At 42.5% G+C, this 19,658-nt stretch overlaps 1 protein-coding gene across 6 annotated transcripts in view; it reads left to right on the top strand.

Moving 5' to 3' along the window:
- Positions 1-19,658, top strand: part of magi1b (membrane associated guanylate kinase, WW and PDZ domain containing 1b) — a 430,901-nt gene that overhangs the window by 269,929 nt on the left and 141,314 nt on the right. For all 6 annotated transcript variants that reach the window (XM_062044599.1, XM_062044611.1, XM_062044591.1 and 3 more), the window contains exons 9-10: positions 13,645-13,751; positions 15,665-15,778. In XM_062044599.1, coding sequence (XP_061900583.1) covers positions 13,645-13,751; positions 15,665-15,778 — 221 coding nt within the window. The remainder of the gene's footprint in view (positions 1-13,644; positions 13,752-15,664; positions 15,779-19,658) is intronic.

Here is a 19,658-nt window from a genome sequence, read left to right as displayed (position 1 = left end):
CGCTGTTTTGTACTGTTTTTGTACTTATTTTGATTATTGTTTCTCAGCTGTTTGTAAATGTTGCTGTTTATAAATAAAGGTTTATTAAAAAAAAAAAAAAAAAAAAGGAAATTTAAAAAAAAAAAAAAAAAAAAAAAGGCTCCGCGCATGCGCATAGCTAGTTCCAACGAATCGATGACTAAATTAATCGCCAACTATTCTTATAATCAATTTTAATCGATTTAATCGATTAGTTGTTGCAGCCCTAATATACATATATATATTTTTATTTTTTAATCGATTTAGAATCGTTACAAATAAGAATCGTGATTAATTCGATCATTGATTTTTTTTTGTTGACACCCAAATGGCATAAACTAAGCTGAACTGATAAAAGTACATCCTTTTATTATCTTAAAGTTGGAAACATTCAACGTTTTTCATCAAGCGAAATTAACCCCATGACCATTAATTTGGGTTACGGTGGCACCTTAGTGCAGTGTTTTTCAACCACTGTGCAGCGGCACACTAGCGTGAGATACAGTCTGGTGTGCCGTGGGAGATGATCTCATTTCACCTATTTGGGTTAAAAATATTTTTTGCAAAGCAGTAATTATAATCTGCAAATGATGTGTTGTTGTTGAGTGTCGGTGCTGTCTAGAGCTCGGCAGATTAACCGTGTAATACTCTTCCATATCAGTAGGTGGCAGCCGGTAGCTAATTGCTTTGTAGATGTCGGAAACAGCGGGAGGCAGGGTGCAGGTAAAAAGGTGTCTAATGCTTAAACCAAAAATAAACAAAAGGTGAGTGCCCCTAAGAAAAGGCATTGAAGCTTAGGGAAGGCTGTGCATAACGAAACTAAAACTGAACTGGCTACAAAGTAAACAAAAACAGAATGCTGGACGACAGCAAAGACTTACTGTGGAGCAAAGACGGCGTCCACAATGTACATCCGAACATGACATGACAATCAACAATGTCCCCACAAAGAAGGATAAAAACAACTGAAATATTCTTGATTGCTAAAACAAAGTAGATGCGGGAAATATCGCTCAAACGAAGACATGAAACTGCTACAGGAAAATACCAAAAAAAGAGAAAAAGCCACCAAAATAGGAGCGCCAGACAAGAACTAAAACACTACACACAGGAAAACCGCAATAAACTCCAAATAAGTCAGGGTGTGATGTGACAGGTGGTGACAGTACACCTACTTTGAGACAAGAGCTATAGTGATGCATGCTTGGTTATGGTTTGAATTCATATCCAACACTTGCGACAACGACTTTTTACTGTCAACTGAGTTTCGTTTTTTAATTATTTCTGCCGGTGGTGTGCCTCCGCATTTTTTCAACGCAAAAAGTGTGCCTTGGCTCAAAAAAGGTTGAAAAACACTGCCTTAGTGGTCACAACAATTCATTAAATCACGCTCACGACGTAATAAATTGGATGATGTGGACACGTTTGCTACTGGATACTTTCCAATAGGCTTTGCGATACTTGTTTCTATTGACAAATGTGGTGTTTAAGACTGCAATATTGTTCAATTAAGGACACGTTATTCACATATAGCTTGTGTGCTTAGCTGCCGTGTAGCTGCTAGTAGCCCATAGTCTAACATTACCTTTTGTAAATGACTCGACTAAAATAAAATAAAATGTCAAACTCGCGTGCTTATTGGATAACATTTAGATGTTAACTGGCTGATGATACAGAGATGTAAGCACAAGTTAACACTTGCAGGGCATTACTGCCTGACGCACCTCCGACAGTGCCATGTGGTGCTGGCTGCAGGGTCGTCAGCCGGGAGCCACCCTTCACAGATGTTTCGCTCCTTTAATCCCGGAACATCTCTGGGTGGTGGAGCAGCGACAGGGACGTCTCCCTGCCACCCCCTGCAGCCAGCTGGAGGATCCATAGTGTACCCACATTCTAACCCCGGTGTTATTGCTGTTGTGTATATGGAATGAGTCCCAAGGGACTATGCATGGCAGGGACGTCCATCTCCCTGAGTCAAGCGTGGGCCTGACCGCATACCATAACATGGCAGCAGGGAAGCCTCCCTACTGCCCCTTGTCTACACGCCTTGCTTTCCCCACGCCTTGTCGTTTCTTCTGAGCCACAACCAGAAGCTCCCCTGTTCTGCCTCCTCTGCCAGGGCTTTGAGGGCCTTCTTTAGATTGGAGCCTTTGATCCCAAGGGACTTTAGGAGTCGCTGGGTGGATGCTCCAGTGTAGCCTCGACAGCCAACTTCTACTGGATAGGTGAAGGGCCTCCATCCTGCTTGTGCACACTCACTTGCCAGCTCTGAGTACTTGTCCCTCTTTCTTTCAAAGGCAGCCTCCATTCCCTCTTCCCATGGTACCGTTAATTCTACCATGATGACAGTTTTAGTAGAGGTGGACCACAGGACAATGTCTGGGCGTAACGAGGTTGTTGTGATCTCTTGAGGGAACTTCAACTGACGATCTAGATCAGCCCTCATGTTCCATTCTCCGCCAGCTGACAGGAGAGACTGGATGCTCTTGCTGCTGCTCTGAGGCTGGCCACCTTGCTTGACAAACTTAATCAACCGCTGAGCTGTTCCCGGACTGGCCCCATTTGCTTCCACTCTGCGTGCCTCCAGGATTTCAGCTAGCCTTCGCAGGACGCGGTCGTGCCGCCATCCATACCGGCCCTGCGACAAAGCTACCTTGCAGCCAGAAAGAATGTGACGCAAGCTTGGGTTCTGGGAGTCACAGAGCTGGCAGGTCACCTCTGCCCCGTACCACACATGCAAGTTCCCGGGACTGGGGAGGGTATCGTACGTGGCCCTGATGAGGAAACTTAGCCTCGCCTGGGGCATCTTCCACATGTCTGCCCACGTAACAACTCTGTTGACAACAGCCTCCCAATTGGTCCATCTCCCTTGCTGCTGTTGGCCCACAGCCTTGATCATATAGCTCTCCTCTTCCATCTTGACCACTTCTGAGATCACCAGATCTTTTCTTTCCTTCCTTGAGGCTTTGGACCACATCTTGGATGCTGCTCCCCATCCAAAGCCGGCTCTGCCAGACTGTATCTGTCCTACCATCTCCTGGTGTTTCAGTCGGACGATGGCCTGGTCTACTGTCTGCCTCGCATTCCACTTACGCCCTGTACAGACTTTGGTCTTGGTGTTGCGGACAGACGGATCAGGTGAGTCTCTGAGCTCGAACACGAGCCTCACCTTCTCCTGTTTGTAGCCCAAGCTGATGGATTTCAGTGGCAGCTTCAGAATGGTTCTTCCAAACAGCGCCGTGTTGGACAGACATCTGGGAAGGCCCAGCCACTTGCGAATGTAGTTGTTGGCTTTTGAGTCCATCTTGAGGACTGTTGTGGAGGTGATGTCGCACAACTTCAAGGGCCACATCAGGCGATGGTATAAGGTGAACTGGTAACACCAGACCTTGAATTTCCCTGGAATATGGCTTTGGTCAATTGTGTTCAGGCCATCCTTCAGCTGAGAAGTGACAGAGGCAGCCATGTGCTTATCAGACATGTCAGCAGTGTAACGCCTTCCGAGGCTCCGCACAGGTTGGTCGACCACGCGTGGGATTAATTCACCATCCACTGAGAATGAGATGTTGTCATTCCTGGCTCCTTTCCGGATGGAGAGGCTGCGGGACTTGGCAGGTTTTATTTTCATCCGTGCCCATGCTAGGAGCTCCCCGAGTCTTTTCAGGAGTCTGGAGGTACATGCAGCCGTCTGGAGGAGGATGGTAACATCATCCATGTAGCCTCGCAGCGCCGGGAGTCGCTGGCCTGACTCAGATCTCACTCCTCGGGCCATCTGTTTTCCACCGATAAGGATGATCTCGAAGGCTGTTATGAACAGTATTGGAGAGATAGAGCAACCCATTGCTATTCCCTTCTCTAACTGGTGCCAACCAGTTGAGATCTCCTGAGTCGTGTAGCAGACTTTGAAGTTGTTAAAGTAGTTTACTACCAGGCTTTGGATGCATGATGGAATGTGGAAGAAGTTGAGTGCAAAACTGATGAGTTGATGTGGAACCGATCCATAGGCATTGGCCAGATCCAACCAAACCACATGCAGGTCCGCTTTGTTGCGCTTGGTTGACTGGATTTGCTCCCAGATCATGGCCGAGTGCTCCACGCAGCCAGGGAAGCCTGGAACGCCTGCCTTCTGACAACTGGTGTCGATGTAATTGTTTGCCAGAAGGTAGTTGGTCATCCGCTTCGCCACCACGGTGAAGAAAAGCTTCCCTTCCACATTCAGTAGGGCAATACCTCTGAACTGGTCAATGTTACAAGAATTACTCTCTTTTGGGATAAAAGTTGTTATTGCTCTGCTCCACGATGATGGTATGGACTGGGTTTTCCAGGCAACGCCCATCAGCTTCCACAACAGCTTCAGGAGTCCAGGACAGTTTTTGAAAACCTTGTAAGGTACCCCGTTCGGTCCGGGTGCTGAAGCAGTTCTTGCACGCTCAACCACTTGCTTAACCTCAGCCCATCTCGGGGGGGTGGTGTCAAACTGCGAGGAAGGCTCAGGTGGGCGAGGTACGTGCCCCGGTGATCCGAGGGGGAGATCCTTTTGGCTATCACTGAGCTGGACTTTGATGTGTTCCTCCAACTCCTGCTCACTGGTCTGGAGTGTCCCGTTCTTCTTTTCCTCTAGCAGGCTTCGAGCATACTTGAAGGGGTCCCGGAAGAAGCTTGCCCTTGCTTTCTCCCTGCGGCTTCTGCGTTTCCTGATTCTTTCAGCTCTCCTCAGTTGTGCGAGTCTTACTTTGATCTGGTCCCACAGGTTCTTCAGGCCGACTTTCTCCTGGTCATTGGCTTTCCTCCACTGCTTGCGTAAGAGGCGGCGTTCCTTTACGAGCTGGAGGATTTCTCTCTCCCGTCTCCCGCTCTGTTTGGGAACGATCTTCCTCTGTGGCATCAATCCAAAACGCTCTTTCCCTTCTTCGTAGATGATGTCTCCCATAATGTTTAGTTTGGAAGTTACACTGCCTCTTAGCGCACTTTGGAGGGTGGTGCATAAGTTAAAATCGAAGCTGCTCCAGGAGTCTTTGTCGTTGGCTTTTGGCCACTTCACTTTGGCTTTCCGGATAAGCTTCTCTGATGTTCCTCTTGTGGGTTCTCTACTTGGTGTTTGACTGACTTGTATCGGAGATTTTAGATGCAGGCCGATATCATCGATACTTGTTTTCAAATTTCCCCTGATATTGGTTTGATATTAATATCGAATGGGCACACAAGTAGACATGGAAAGGAGGCATACAGTACATGACAGCGCCAACAACTTCACTCTCGCTAGTTTGCGCTTTTTTTGTACTAAAAAAAAAAAAGTAGGCCATTTTGTGAGCTATCAGTTGGGATTACACACAGTGTTGACGTGTGTGTGTGTGTGTGTGCATGTGTGTGTGTGTGTGTGTGGCCTTTGAGCACCAGCATAGATTTAAATATTTTTTGTGGGTTTTTTTTTTAGATGTTTTTCCAACAGCTCTCGGCCCCTCACGACTATATTTCATTGTGTCCCCACTGTGTTTGACATATTTCTGCCACTCGCATTATTCATCACCTCTGTCATTTTTCACATAATAGGGTGGGGTTTTTTTTGGACGTGCAAGGGGGTAGTTGGAACTCCTGAGGGTTGATATTGACATTTTTTGTCGTCGGTGTGTACCAGTGTACATTTTTCCAGTGGCACACAGTATTAATGAAAACATGACCATAGAACTTTCCTCCAGAAGGTCTTATCTTTGTCGATGTGATGTCAGATGAAACAGAAAATGGAGCTGTTTGGCCACAATACCCAGCAATATGTTTGGAGGGGAAAAGGTGAGGTCTTTAATCCCAGGAACACACCTTCTACCGTCAAGCATGGTGGTGGTAGTATTATGCTTTGGGCCTGTTTTGCTGCCAATAGAACTGGTGCTTTAACTGGGACAATGCAAAAAGGAGGATTACGTCCAAATTCTTCAGGACAACCTAAAATCTTTAGCCCGGAGGTTGGGTCTTGGGCGCAGGGACAATGACCCCAAACACACGTCAAAAGTGGTAAAGGAATGGCTAAATCAGGCTAGAATGAAGGTTTGTCCATACGTTTAAGTCAGGACTTTGGGAAGGCCATTCTAAAACCTTCATTCTAGCCTGATTTAGCCATTCCTTTACCACTTTTGACGTGTGTTTGGGGTCATTGTCCTGTTGGAACACCCAACTGCGCCCAAGACCCAACGTCCGGGCTGACGATTGTAGGTTGTCCTGAAGAATTTGGAGGTAATCCTCCTTTTTTCATTGTCCCATTTAAAGCACCAGTTCCATTGGCAGCAAAACAGGCCCAGAGCATAATACTACCACCACCATGCTTGACGGTGGGTAGAGTAGCCAGAAATTGTACTCAAGTAAGAGTACTGTAACTTTAGAGATTTATTACTCAAGTAAAAGTAAGGAGTAGTCACCCAAATATTTACTTGAGTAAAAGTAAAAAGTATGTTGTGAAAAAACTACTCAAGTACTGAGTAACTGATGAGTAACCTGTTCGTTTAATGATGACGGCAACAAATAGTGCACAAAAATATAAAAATAGCAATGAGCAAATTCTGAGCCAGGAATATCTCTTAAGCAACTAAAACAACAATATATATTAAATAATAATACATTAACATAAAAATAATTAAGGTAAATTGAGCCACAATAACTTAACAGCACCATAGGCTCAGTAGGCAGAGATTACAAAGGAAAATAACAAGTTAGCCTTTACGCAAACCATAAACTGATAGGTGTGGGCTGCACCTGGGAACACACTGTGCACTTCTGATTGGTGTTTCTATGCATGCGTGAGTGTGTGTGCGACTGTGCGTGTGTGTGTGTGTGTGTGTGTGTGTGTGTGTGTGTGCGACTGTGCGTGTCTATGAGGCTGCAGTGCGTTAATAAATGTCCCCACACGATGTACATTTGACAGTGATTCATAGCACGGAAGCTAAAATCAGCCTACGGTGACAGCCAAAATATCTACTAACGTTACTTACCGCGAGGTGCTTCCTCAAATTTGACGTTGAGTTCATGTAAGCTTAAGCTTGTTGTTGTTTTGCCGCTGAAACTTTATGTTTCAGTGGCGGTCACATGACCGCGGAGTCAAACGTCACCAGTGACTGCATTTGATTGGTGAAACGGAGTCAAACGTCACCAGTGACTGCATTTGATTGGTGAAACGGAGTCAAACGTCACCAGTGACTGCATTTGATTGGTGAAACGGAGTCAAACGTCACCAGTGACTGCATTTGATTGGTGAAACGGAGTCAAACGTCACCAGTGACCGCATTTGATTGGTGAAACGGAGTCAAACGTCACCAGTGACCGCATTTGATTGGTGAAACGGAGTCAAACGTCACCAGTGACTGCATTTGATTGGTGAAACGGAGTCAAACGTCACCAGTGACTGCATTTGATTGGTGAAACGGAGTCAAACGTCACCAGTGACTGCATTTGATTGGTGAAACGGAGTCAAACGTCACCAGTGACTGCATTTGATTGGTGAAACGGAGTCAAACGTCACCAGTGACTGCATTTGATTGGTGAAACGGAGTCAAACGTCACCAGTGACTGCATCTGATTGGTGAAACGGAGTCAAACGTCACCAGTGACTGCATTTGTTTGGTGAAACGAAGTCAAACGTCACCAGTGACTGCATTTGATTGGTGAAAGGGAGTCAAACGTCACCAGTGACTGCATTTGATTGGTGAAACGGAGTCAAACGTCACCAGTGACTGCATCTGATTGGTGAAACGGAGTCAAACGTCACCAGTGACTGCATTTGATTGGTGAAACGGAGTCAAATGTCACCAGTGACTGCATTTGATTGGTGAAACGGAGTCAAACGTCACCAGTGACTGCATTTGATTGGTGAAACGGAGTCAAACGTCACCAGTGACTGCATTTGATTGGTGAAACGGAGTCAAACGTCACCAGTGACTGCATTTGATTGGTGAAACGGAGTCAAACGTCACCAGTGACTGCATTTGATTGGTGAAACTGAGTCAAACGTCACCAGTGACTGCATTTGATTGGTGAAACGGAGTCAAACGTCACCAGTGACTGCATTTGATTGGTGAAACGGAGTCAAACGTCACCAGTGACTGCATTTGATTGGTGAAACGGAGTCAAACGTCACCAGTGACTGCATTTGATTGGTGAAACGGAGTCAAACGTCACCAGTGACTGCATTTGATTGGTGAAACTGAGTCAAACGTCACCAGTGACTGCATTTGATTGGTGAAACGGAGTCAAACGTCACCAGTGACTGCATTTGATTGGTGAAACGGAGTCAAACGTCACCAGTGACTGCATTTGATTGGTGAAACGGAGTCAAACGTCACCAGTGACTGCATTTGATTGGTGAAACGGAGTCAAACGTCACCAGAGACTGCAATTGATTGGTGAAACGGAGTCAAACGTCACCAGTGACTGTATTTGATTGGTGAAACGGAGTCAAACGTCACCAGTGACTGTATTTGATTGGTGAAACGGAGTCAAACGTCACCAGTGACTGCATTTGATTGGTGAAACGGAGTCAAACGTCACCAGTGACTGTATTTGATTGGTGAAACGGAGTCAAACGTCACCAGTGACTGTATTTGATTGGTGAAACGGAGTCAAACGTCACCAGTGACTGTATTTTATTGGTGAAACGGAGTCAAACGTCAGCAGTGACTGCATTTGATTGGTGAAACGGAGTCAAACGTCACCAGTGACTGCATTTGATTGGTGAAACGGAGTCAAACGTCACCAGTGACTGCATTTGATTGGTGAAACGGAGTCAAACGTCACCAGTGACTGCATTTGATTGGTGAAACGGAGTCAAACGTCACCAGTGACTGCATTTGATTGGTGAAACGGAGTCAAACGTCACCAGTGACTGCATTTGATTGGTGAAACGGAGTCAAACGTCACCAGTGACTGCATTTGATTGGTGAAACGGAGTCAAACGTCACCAGTGACTGCATTTGATTGGTGAAACGGAGTCAAACGTCACCAGTGACTGCATTTGATTGGTGAAACGGAGTCAAATGTCACCAGTGACTGCATTTGATTGGTGAAACGGAGTCAAACGTCACCAGTGACTGCATTTGATTGGTGAAACTGAGTCAAACGTCACCAGTGACTGCATTTGATTGGTGAAACGGAGTCAAACGTCACCAGTGACTGCATTTGATTGGTGAAACGGAGTCAAACGTCACCAGTGACTGCATTTGATTGGTGAAACGGAGTCAAACGTCACCAGTGACTGCATTCCATTGGTGAAACGGAGTCAAACGTCACCAGTGACTGCATTCCATTGGTGAAACGGAGTCAAACGTCACCAGTGACTGCATTTGATTGGTGAAACGGAGTCAAACGTCACCAGTGACTGCATTTGATTGGTGAAACGGAGTCAAACGTCACCAGTGACTGCATTTGATTGGTGAAACGGAGTCAAACGTCACCAGTGACTGCATTTGATTGGTGAAACGGAGTCAAACGTCACCAGTGACTGCATTTGATTGGTGAAACGGAGTCAAACGTCACCAGTGACTGCATTTGATTGGTGAAACGGAGTCAAACGTCACCAGTGACTGCATTTGATTGGTGAAACGGAGTCAAACGTCACCAGTGACTGCATTTGATTGGTGAAACGGAGTCAAACGTCACCAGTGACTGCATTTGATTGGTGAAACGGAGTCAAACGTCACCAGTGACTGCATTTGATTGGTGAAACGGAGTCAAACGTCACCAGTGACTGCATTTGATTGGTGAAACGGAGTCAAACGTCACCAGTGACTGCATTTGATTGGTGAAACGGAGTCAAACGTCACCAGTGACTGCATTTGATTGGTGAAACGGAGTCAAACGTCACCAGTGACTGCATTTGATTGGTGAAACGGAGTCAAACGTCACCAGTGACTGTATTTGATTGGTGAAACGTAGTCAAACGTCACCAGTGACTGCATTTGATTGGTGAAACGGAGTCAAACGTCACCAGTGACTGTATTTGATTGGTGAAACGGAGTCAAACGTCACCAGTGACTGCATTTGATTGGTGAAACGGAGTCAAACGTCACCAGTGACTGCATTTGATTGGTGAAACGGAGTCAAACGTCACCAGTGACTGTATTTGATTGGTGAAACGGAGTCAAACGTCACCAGTGACTGCATTTGATTGGTGAAACGGAGTCAAACGTCACCAGTGACTGTATTTGATTGGTGAAACGGAGTCAAACGTCACCAGTGACTGTATTTGATTGGTGAAACGTAGTCAAACGTCACCAGTGACTGCATTTGATTGGTGAAACGGAGTCAAACGTCACCAGTGACTGTATTTGATTGGTGAAACGGAGTCAAACGTCACCAGTGACTGCATTTGATTGGTGAAACGGAGTCAAACGTCACCAGTGACTGCATTTGATTGGTGAAACGGAGTCAAACGTCACCAGTGACTGCATTTGATTGGTGAAACGGAGTCAAACGTCACCAGTGACTGCATTTGATTGGTGAAACGGAGTCAAACGTCACCAGTGACTGTATTTGATTGGTGAAACGTAGTCAAACGTCACCAGTGACTGCATTTGATTGGTGAAACGGAGTCAAACGTCACCAGTGACTGTATTTGATTGGTGAAACGGAGTCAAACGTCACCAGTGACTGCATTTGATTGGTGAAACGGAGTCAAACGTCACCAGTGACTGCATTTGATTGGTGAAACGGAGTCAAACGTCACCAGTGACTGCATTTGATTGGTGAAACGGAGGCATGCGATAGGTCCTACTTTGAAGGTCTGTCTGACAAACCAAAACAAACAAAGCGTGCATTAACAGATCGATAAAAATCAGTAGCGAGTAGCGAGCTGAATGTAGATAAATGGAGCGGAGTAAAAGTATCGTTTCTTCTCTATAAATATACTCAAGTAAAAGTATGTTGAATTAAAACTACTCTTAGAAGTACAATTCATCCCAAAAGTTACTCAAGTAGATGTAACGGAGTAAATGTAGCGCGTTACTACCCAACTCTGATGGTAGGCATGGTGTTCCTGGGATTAAAGGCCTCACCTTTTCTCCTCCAAACATATTGCTGGGTATTGTGGCCAAACAGCTCAATTTTTGTTTCATCTGACATCACATGGACAAAGATAAGACCTTCTGGAGGAAAGTTGTGTGGTCAGATGAAACAAAAATTGGACACAATACCCAGCAATATGTTTGGAGGAGAAATCCCAGGAACACCCCACCTACCGTCAAGCATGGTGGTGGTAGTATTATGCTCTGGGCCTGTTTTGCTGCCAATGGAACTGGTGCTTTACAGTGAGTAAATGGGACAATGAAAAAGGAGGATTACCTCCAAATTCTTCAGGACAAGCTAAAATCATCAGCCCAGAGGTTGGGTCTTGGGCGCAGTTGGGTGTTCCAACAGGACAATGACCCCAAACTAAGGCTGCAGCTAACGATTATTTTTCTATCGATTAATCTATAGATTATTTTTTTCGATTAATCGGTTAATCTATAGATTATTTTTTCGATTCATCTATAGATTATTTTTCCTTTTACCGATTATTTTTTTATTTAAAATGAAGATGAAAAAATAAATGTAGGCCTGTTTTTTCAAAAGGCATGGCTTTTATTTACAAAAAAAAGAAGTATGGCCACTCAGTCAACATTGACAACAACATGACAAAATATTCTGTAACAATGTAAACATTTAAAACTTTTAACATTTAACAAAATTAAAAGTAGCTTATTTGCTTTTTAATGTGCAAATATAAAAGTAAACATCCAGTGCAAATCTTAATATTCTGCAATAGTATAAGCATTTCAAAAGTAAAAGTATTGCTTATTTTGCTTTAAAATGTGCAAAAATAAAGATAAACATCCAATACAAAAAAGTGCAAAACGAAATATTCTGTAACAACAGTGTAAACATTTCAACAAAAGTGAAAGTATTGCTTATTTGCTAAAATGTGCAAAAATAAAGATAAACATCCAATACAAAAACGTGCCAATCTAAATATTCTGGAGCACTGTAAACATTAAGTATTGCTTTTAAAATGTGCAAAATAAACATCGAGTCCAACACAGTACACAATAACCAATTCTACTCATTCCAGTGAGTGTCTAACAGTTGTAATGAAGAAAGGTTAGCATGTCTACATGCTCTGGTTCTTTTCTTGTTTACAATATTCCCAGCAGCTGAAAATAGGCGCTCAGAAGGGGTCGATGTGGCTGGAACTGAGAGGTAATTAGCCTTCACCTCAAGCCAGGACTGCGAGTGAGCTGAGCTGCACTTTAAGTTTCTAGAAGGTCAACGGGCTCATAGTGATGTTACTAGTAGTTGACTGGGAGGTGTTTATTATCATTTGGGGAGAGTCCGCTGCCTGATGCTCACCTGCTAAACACCTATCTGCTCCACGCTGAAGCGCTGACTACATGCGCTCTGAATACACACTGCTGATTGGCTGATAATGCTTCGTGTGTACCAATCAGATGGTTGTGTGGGTGGGACAATGCTGCGTGTGTACCAATCAGATGGTTGTGTGGGTGGGACAATGCTGCGTGCTGAGACAGAGGCAGCCGCAGAAGGAGCAAAGCAGCTTGTTAAGACTTTAGCAGCTAAAGTTAGCTTTAGCTTAGAAACTCGTTCGGTACACCCCCGTACCGAACCGAAAGCCCCGTACCGAAACGGTTCAATACAAAACACGTACCGTTACACCCCTAGCAGATACAAATGACACATTCATGTTTTTGTGTAATGATGACAACGTATGCTAACGCGGACGATTGACTAGTTGATGGTTTTCTTTTCAAATGTTGGTTCATAGCCGTTGTGCTGCTATGATAGGCCATTTCCGCTCGACACTGTGCATACAACAACATTATTAGGCCGTGTATTGAAATACTTCCACACTTTTGACCACTTTTGGCGTGATTTTTTCCCCCTCGCTCGCACAGTCTGCTTTGCGCTCCGCCATGACGGTAGTGTGACGTAAATATGCGACGCACAAAAACGGCGTCGACGTATTTACGTAACCGATGACGTCAACTACGTCGACGCGTCGTTTCAGCCTTACCCCAAACACACATCAAAAGTGGTAAAGGAATGGCTAAATCAGGTTAGAATGAAGGTTTTAGAATGGCCTTCTCAAAGTCCTGACTTAAACGTGTGGACAGTGCTGAAGAAACAAGTCCATGTCAGGAAAACCAACACATTTAGCTGAACTGCACCAATTTTGTCAAGAGGAGTGGTCAAACATTCAAGCAGAAGCTTGTGGATGGCTACCAAAAGCACCTTATTGCAGTGAAACTTGCCAAGGGACATGTAAGCAAATATTAACATTGTTGTATGTATACTTTTGACCCAGCACATTTGCTCACATTTTCAGTAGACCCATAATAAATTCATAAAAGAACCAAAACTTCATGAATGTTTTTTGTGACCGACATGTATGTGCTCCAATCACTCTATCACAAAAAAATAAAAATTGTAGAAATGATTGGAGACTCAAGACAGCCATGACATTATGTTCTTTACAAGTGTATGTACCGTCCCTAATTTGTCCATCACCCCCTCTTTTAAAAAAAAAGAATAATAATTTCCTGTCATTTATTCACCCTGTACCCTCACTGCTCCCCCCCTACCTGCATGGCCTTGAAGTCACATCAACAGGAAGACCCAGTATGAGAATCCAGTGCTGGAGGCTAAGAGGCGCCGGCAGCTGGAGCAGCAACAACCTCAGCCCCAAAGCCAGCAGCCACCTGAAGGTGAGCGCCACATCCGAGGTTGGTTCACAAAGACAAAGAAGTTGGGAAAGGTGGCAATAAATACTGATAAAGTTGAGGAATGCTCATCAAACACTTATTTGGAGGTGAACAAGCAAATTGGGAACAGGTGGGTGCCATGATTGGGTATAAAAGCAGCTTCCATGAAATGCTCAGTCATTCACAAACAAGGATGGGGCGAGGGTCACCACTTTGTCAACAAATGCGTCAGCAAATTGTTGAACAGTTTAAGAACGACATTTCTCAACCAGCTTTTGCAAGGAATTTAGGGATTTCACCATCCAAGCTCCGTGATATCATCAAAAGGTTCAGAGAATCTGGAGAAATCACTGCACGTAAGTGACAAGGCTGTGACCTTCGATCCCTCAGGCTGTACTGCATCAAAAACTGACATCAGTGTGTAAAGGATATCACCATATGGGCTAAGGAACACTTCGGAAAACCACTGTCAGTAACTACAGTTTGTCGCTACATCTGTAAGTGCAAGTTAAAACTCTACTATGCAAAGCGAAAGCCATTTATCAACAACACCCAGAAACGTCGCCGGCTTTACTGGGCCCGAGCTCATCTAAGATGGACTGATGCAAAGTGGAAAAGTGTTCTGTTGTCTGACGAGTCCACATTTCAAATTGTTTTGGGAAACCGTGGACGTCGTGTCCTCCGGACCAAAGAGGAAAAGAACCATCCGGATTGTTATAGGCGTAAAGTGTAAAAGCCAGCATGTGTGATGGTATGGGGGTGTATTAGTGCCCAAGACATGGGTAACTTACACATCTGTGAAGGCACCATTAATGCTGAAAGGTACATACAGGTTTTGGAGCAACATCTTTTTCATGGACGCCCCTGCTTATTTTAGCAAGACAATGCCAAGCCACGTGTTACATCAACGTGGCTTCATAGTAAAAGAGTGCGGGTACTAGACTGGCCTGCCTGTAGTCCAGACCTGTCTCCCATTGAAAATGTGTGGCGCATTATGAAGCCTAAAATAGCACAACGGAGACCCCCGGACTGTTGAACAACTTAAGCTGTACATCAAGCAAGAATGGGAGAGAATTCCATCTGAGAAGCTTCAAAAATGTGTCTCCTCAGTTCCCAAACGTTTACTGAGTGTTGTTAAAAGGAAAGGCCATGTAACACAGTGGTGAACATGCCCCTGTGACAACTTTTTTGGCACAGGGGCAAAATTCTAAGTTAATGATTATTTGCAAAAAAAAAGATGTTTCTCAGTTCGAACATTAAATATCTTGTCTTTGCAGTCTATTCAATTGAATATAAGGATTTTCAAATCATTGTATTCTGTTTTTTATTTAAGATTTACACAACATGCTAACTTCTCTGGTTCGGGTTTCGTAGAAATAATCTGAAATCTTCCCCCCCAAGGTGAGGACAGGTAGTTTATCTTGGTGTGTAAGTATAAATGATGATATTACCAGTAAGGACGTACCATCTCAGCAAACGGTTGCTTCTTTTTCAGCTGCGGGGCTTAATTGTATATGCATAGTCCGCGCCGCGTTCTGCCAATTCGGCAGAAATTGTTTGATCGCACTCGATTACCTGCTGGTTTTCCCTCCTCGATACCTTCAAGCGGATCTTTCACCCGCTTTTTCACCCCGGCATTGATTATACATTCACATCTTCCTGGAATGTTAATGAAGGTAGTAGCCTGGCCTGCAACACCATACAGTAACAAGGTGATTAATCAAAAACGGGCCACTCCATTTTTCATGCCCCTCCATTGTTAGTCAACAGACAGACGGCAGGTGGTAAACCTTTCATGAAATTAGTGGCGTCTGTTTGGTCCGAGCGTCAGTAGGGTTTTTTTTTCTCATGACATAGGGCGCCTATGTTGTTTTCTAGGCCCCTTCTAGAGAATATACATCTTTTTTCTATTGCAGAATGGATCGAAGACTCAACATTTGCAGACGCCGGTCTAGCGAGTTATGCTGCCAACCACCAGGAGACCTACAGAGACCCCCCGACTGGACCCACAGTTCCGATGGGACAGAAACGTGAGTCGACTCGATGTTACATCGACCTGTGTTGACATGGGTTTGATTGGTCATTGTGTGTGAGTCCTCCTGTCACCATCGGCTTAGGACCCCAGAAAATAATACGATAATAACAAAAAGCGCACTCAAAAAGGAGTGAGGGAAAGTTTCAAAAACACAATGAGCTTAGACTTGGTCTCAGTGTATCTACCAAGCCAGATTGATAAACTTTAAGTCACAGTCTTTCTGGGTTCAGTTTATTATTTTTATTTTTATTTATTTTATTTTTATTTTTATTTTTATTTTTATTTTTATTTTTATTTTTATTTTTATTTTTATTTTTATTTTTATTTTTAATTTTATTTTTATTTTTATTTTTATTTTTATTTTTATTTTTATTTTTATTTTTATTTTATTTTTATTTTATTAATTTTTTTATTTTATTTTATTTTATTTTATTTTATTTTATTTTATTTTATTTTATTTATTTATTTTTATTTATTTATCATTTATCGTTTATTTATTTTATTATTATTATTTTTATTATTATTTTTTTTAAAATTATTATTATTATCTGGGATTAGTTTATTATTTCTTCGGTCAGTGGTCAACAAAATAAACAAACAGTTTTACATAAACAAACAGTTGTACATTCATAAATTGAAAAATGTTGCAGACCGAAAGGGTTTAGGCTGAAGTTGAACACTTATTGTGCCTAACTGTCAGGTTCAAACACTGATGACTATCTATTAAACCAGGAGTCACCAACGCGGTGCCCGCGGGCACCAGGTCGCCCGTAAGGACCAGATGAGTCGCCCGCTGGCCTCTTCTAAAAATAGCAGCACTTATCAGTGAGCTGCCTCTATTTTTTAAATTGTATTTATTTACCAGTGTGACAGTCCTATCTGTCGTGCGGGTTCTCAGGACCACCTAGGGAAGACATTGCCTGAGACGGTTTAGACTTCTTTATTATTTCAATCACAGAGTCTTTTGCGTGCTTTTTAGCAGCTGCCTTTTTTCTCACGTGAGCACACGAATGGTTTCCTCACGTCCGCCTTCTGCTTTTCAGCAGCACGTCGCCGTCGTCTGCGTGGCAGCAGAGGATGGTTTCCTCCCGTCCGCCGTCTTTCTCCGTCTCCTCCCTTGATGTTCACGTCTCTCACCCTTTTATACGGTCCGAGAGGGTGATTGCACTGTCCACAGCTGCGCGCTCCACGCACCTTATGCTGATTGCGGCGTCGCTCCCAGCGCGCCCCGCCTTGCCGCTCGCTCGTCCACGCCTCCTCGACGCCATCTTGGAGCGGGCGCCGTCTGTCCGCCGGCCCCGCCCCCCCACAACTAGCAAGCTGGTCTCGCTTTGCTCGACATTTTTAATTCTAAGAGAGACAAAACTCAAATAGAATTTGAAAATCCAAGAAAATATTTTAAAGACTTGGTCTTCACTTGTTTAAATAAATTCATTAATTTTTTTACTTTGCTTCTTATAACTTTTAGAAAGACAATTTTAGAGAAAAAATACAACCTTAAAAATGATTTTAGGATTTTTAAACACATATACCTTTTTACCTTTTAAATTCCTTCCTCTTCTTTCCTGACAATTTAAATCAATGTTCAAGTAAATTTATTTTTTTTATTGTAAAGAATAATAAATACATTTTAATTTAATTCTTCATTTTAGCTTCTGTTATTTCGACGAAGATTATTTGTGAAGTATTTCGTCAAATTTATTATGATTAAAATTCTGGCAAATCTAGAAAATCTGTAGAATCAAATTTAAATCTTATTTCAAAGTCTTTTGAATTTCTTTAAAAAATTTTGTTCTGGAAAATGTAGAAGAAATAAGGATTTGTCTTTGTTAGAAATATAGCTTGGTCCAATTTGTTATATATTCTAACAAAGTGCAGATTGGATTTTTACCTATTTAAAACAGGTCATCAAAATTCTAAAATTAATCTTAATCAGGAAAAATTACTAATCATGTTCCATAAATTATTATTTTTATTTTTTTTATTTTACATGAGTTATTATTTGTACAAACATGGTGCAAAGTAATTCAGGATTTGTTAAAAAATGTTAGTGGCTAGGTAGTTAAAATGGGATATTGTGATTTCACAAGACTGTCTTAGGAGTGATCATTTGAAAATGTTCAATTTGAAAAATGTGCACTTAGAGAAAATATAAAAATAAAGTGTTGCATATTCAGTGTTTCCCATAAACTGCCAAGATACCTGTGGCGGTGGGGGCGTGGCTATGGGCGTGGTCACCATGACATCATCGAGTAATTTGCATAATTTACTACAATGATATGATTTTCTCTAAAAAGGCTCAAAAAATGTATACTTACTAATTAATAATAACAGTTTTGTTTTAAACGTCCATCCATCCATCCATTCTACAATATAATTACAACACTTTATGTACATATTTATATACAGATTTGAACAATAAGTTATTCACTGAAATATATTTATTAATTGTGGTTCTTACAAAAAATATATCTTATCAAATATAAAAGCTAAAATGTCTCTTAAAGCTCTGCCCCTTTAATTAGTGCATACTAAATAATTTAACTTTAGCCTACTACTACAACCATATTATTTACCAGCAACATAAAGTGAAACAGAGGCAGAGGTGTCCTGCCACAGTCAGTAACAAATAAACAGAAAACAGTAGTGGTCAAATACAAATAAGGCAACAAGAGAAGTATCCTACACTTCTCTTTTGTAAAGTAAATCTGAACAGCCGATATGGGCATCTACATCAACTATATGATTTGCCTGAGAAGCTGGACAGGACAAAAAATAAAAAAATAAAAAAATATATTTTTGTATTTTTTTTAATTTGTGGCGGACGTAATTCTTTCGTGGCGGGCCGCCACAAATAAATGAATGTGTGGGAAACACTGATATTGATATTTATCTGTTTCTATATATATTTATTGTGAGAAATCATTAAGATAATCAGTGTTTCCACAAAGATAAATATCATTAATTATTCATAATAACATAGAGTTAAAGGTAAATTGAGCAAATTGGCTATTTCTGGCAATTTATTTAAGTGTGCATCAAACTGGTAGCCCTTCGCATTAATCAGTACCCAAGAAGTAGCTCTTGGTTTCAAAAAGGTTGGTGACCCCTGCTTTAGTGTGTACCTCTTGTATACACCGTTTTCTTGCCTAAAAGAATTGCTATTGTGACATCCAGTGGACACTTTTAGAACAGCAGTTTCTTTCTTTAAAAAGAAAAAAAAGCAGCTCATTTTAATACTTGGCAAACTCATCACGCGTGCCGGAAAAAACCTGTTGGTCCCCGGACCTTAGTGTTTGACACCCCTGGTTTACATCATTAAACATGTTCATGTGTTTCAAACCAATGAGCACTCGCTCTTGTTAGAATAATTGTTTGTAAGTTATGACAAAAAACTTTGGCAAGAAGACAAAAGGCTGTCTTTGAAACCTACCAAGAAGAATGCTCGCAAAACTCCACTGTGTAAGGGGAAGAGCCATATGAAGGGTTTTCTGTTTTCTCTCATGGATGGTAATCAACAGAAGGATGTTGTTCTGGCCCAAGGACTTCAAAGCGGAGAGATGACAGGATCTGCCCAATTTCCAGACGAACTCTTTTGTAACTATTTTATGGACCTCTTTTTGAACTGGTTTACGAACGTCTTTTTTAACTATTTTATGGACCTCTTTTGGAACTATTTTACCAACTCTTTTTGAACTGACCTTTTCTGTGAATTGTTTACGACCTTTTCTGTGAACTTTTTGCGACCTTTGTCCTTTGGAAACAAAGGTGGTCGGCGAGGCTCCAAAATAAAAGATGCAACGCAATCTTTTGGCAGAGCGTGCTGAGATACTGTACAAGGGTACAGTGTGTCCAGGCGTGTCTCCTCAATTGAG

This window comes from Entelurus aequoreus, linkage group LG01 (assembly GCF_033978785.1).
Source record: "Entelurus aequoreus isolate RoL-2023_Sb linkage group LG01, RoL_Eaeq_v1.1, whole genome shotgun sequence".
Taxonomy (NCBI): domain Eukaryota; kingdom Metazoa; phylum Chordata; class Actinopteri; order Syngnathiformes; family Syngnathidae; genus Entelurus; species Entelurus aequoreus.
The sequence above is the reverse complement of the archived record's forward strand: the minus strand, read 5'-3'. Positions and strand labels throughout refer to the sequence as shown.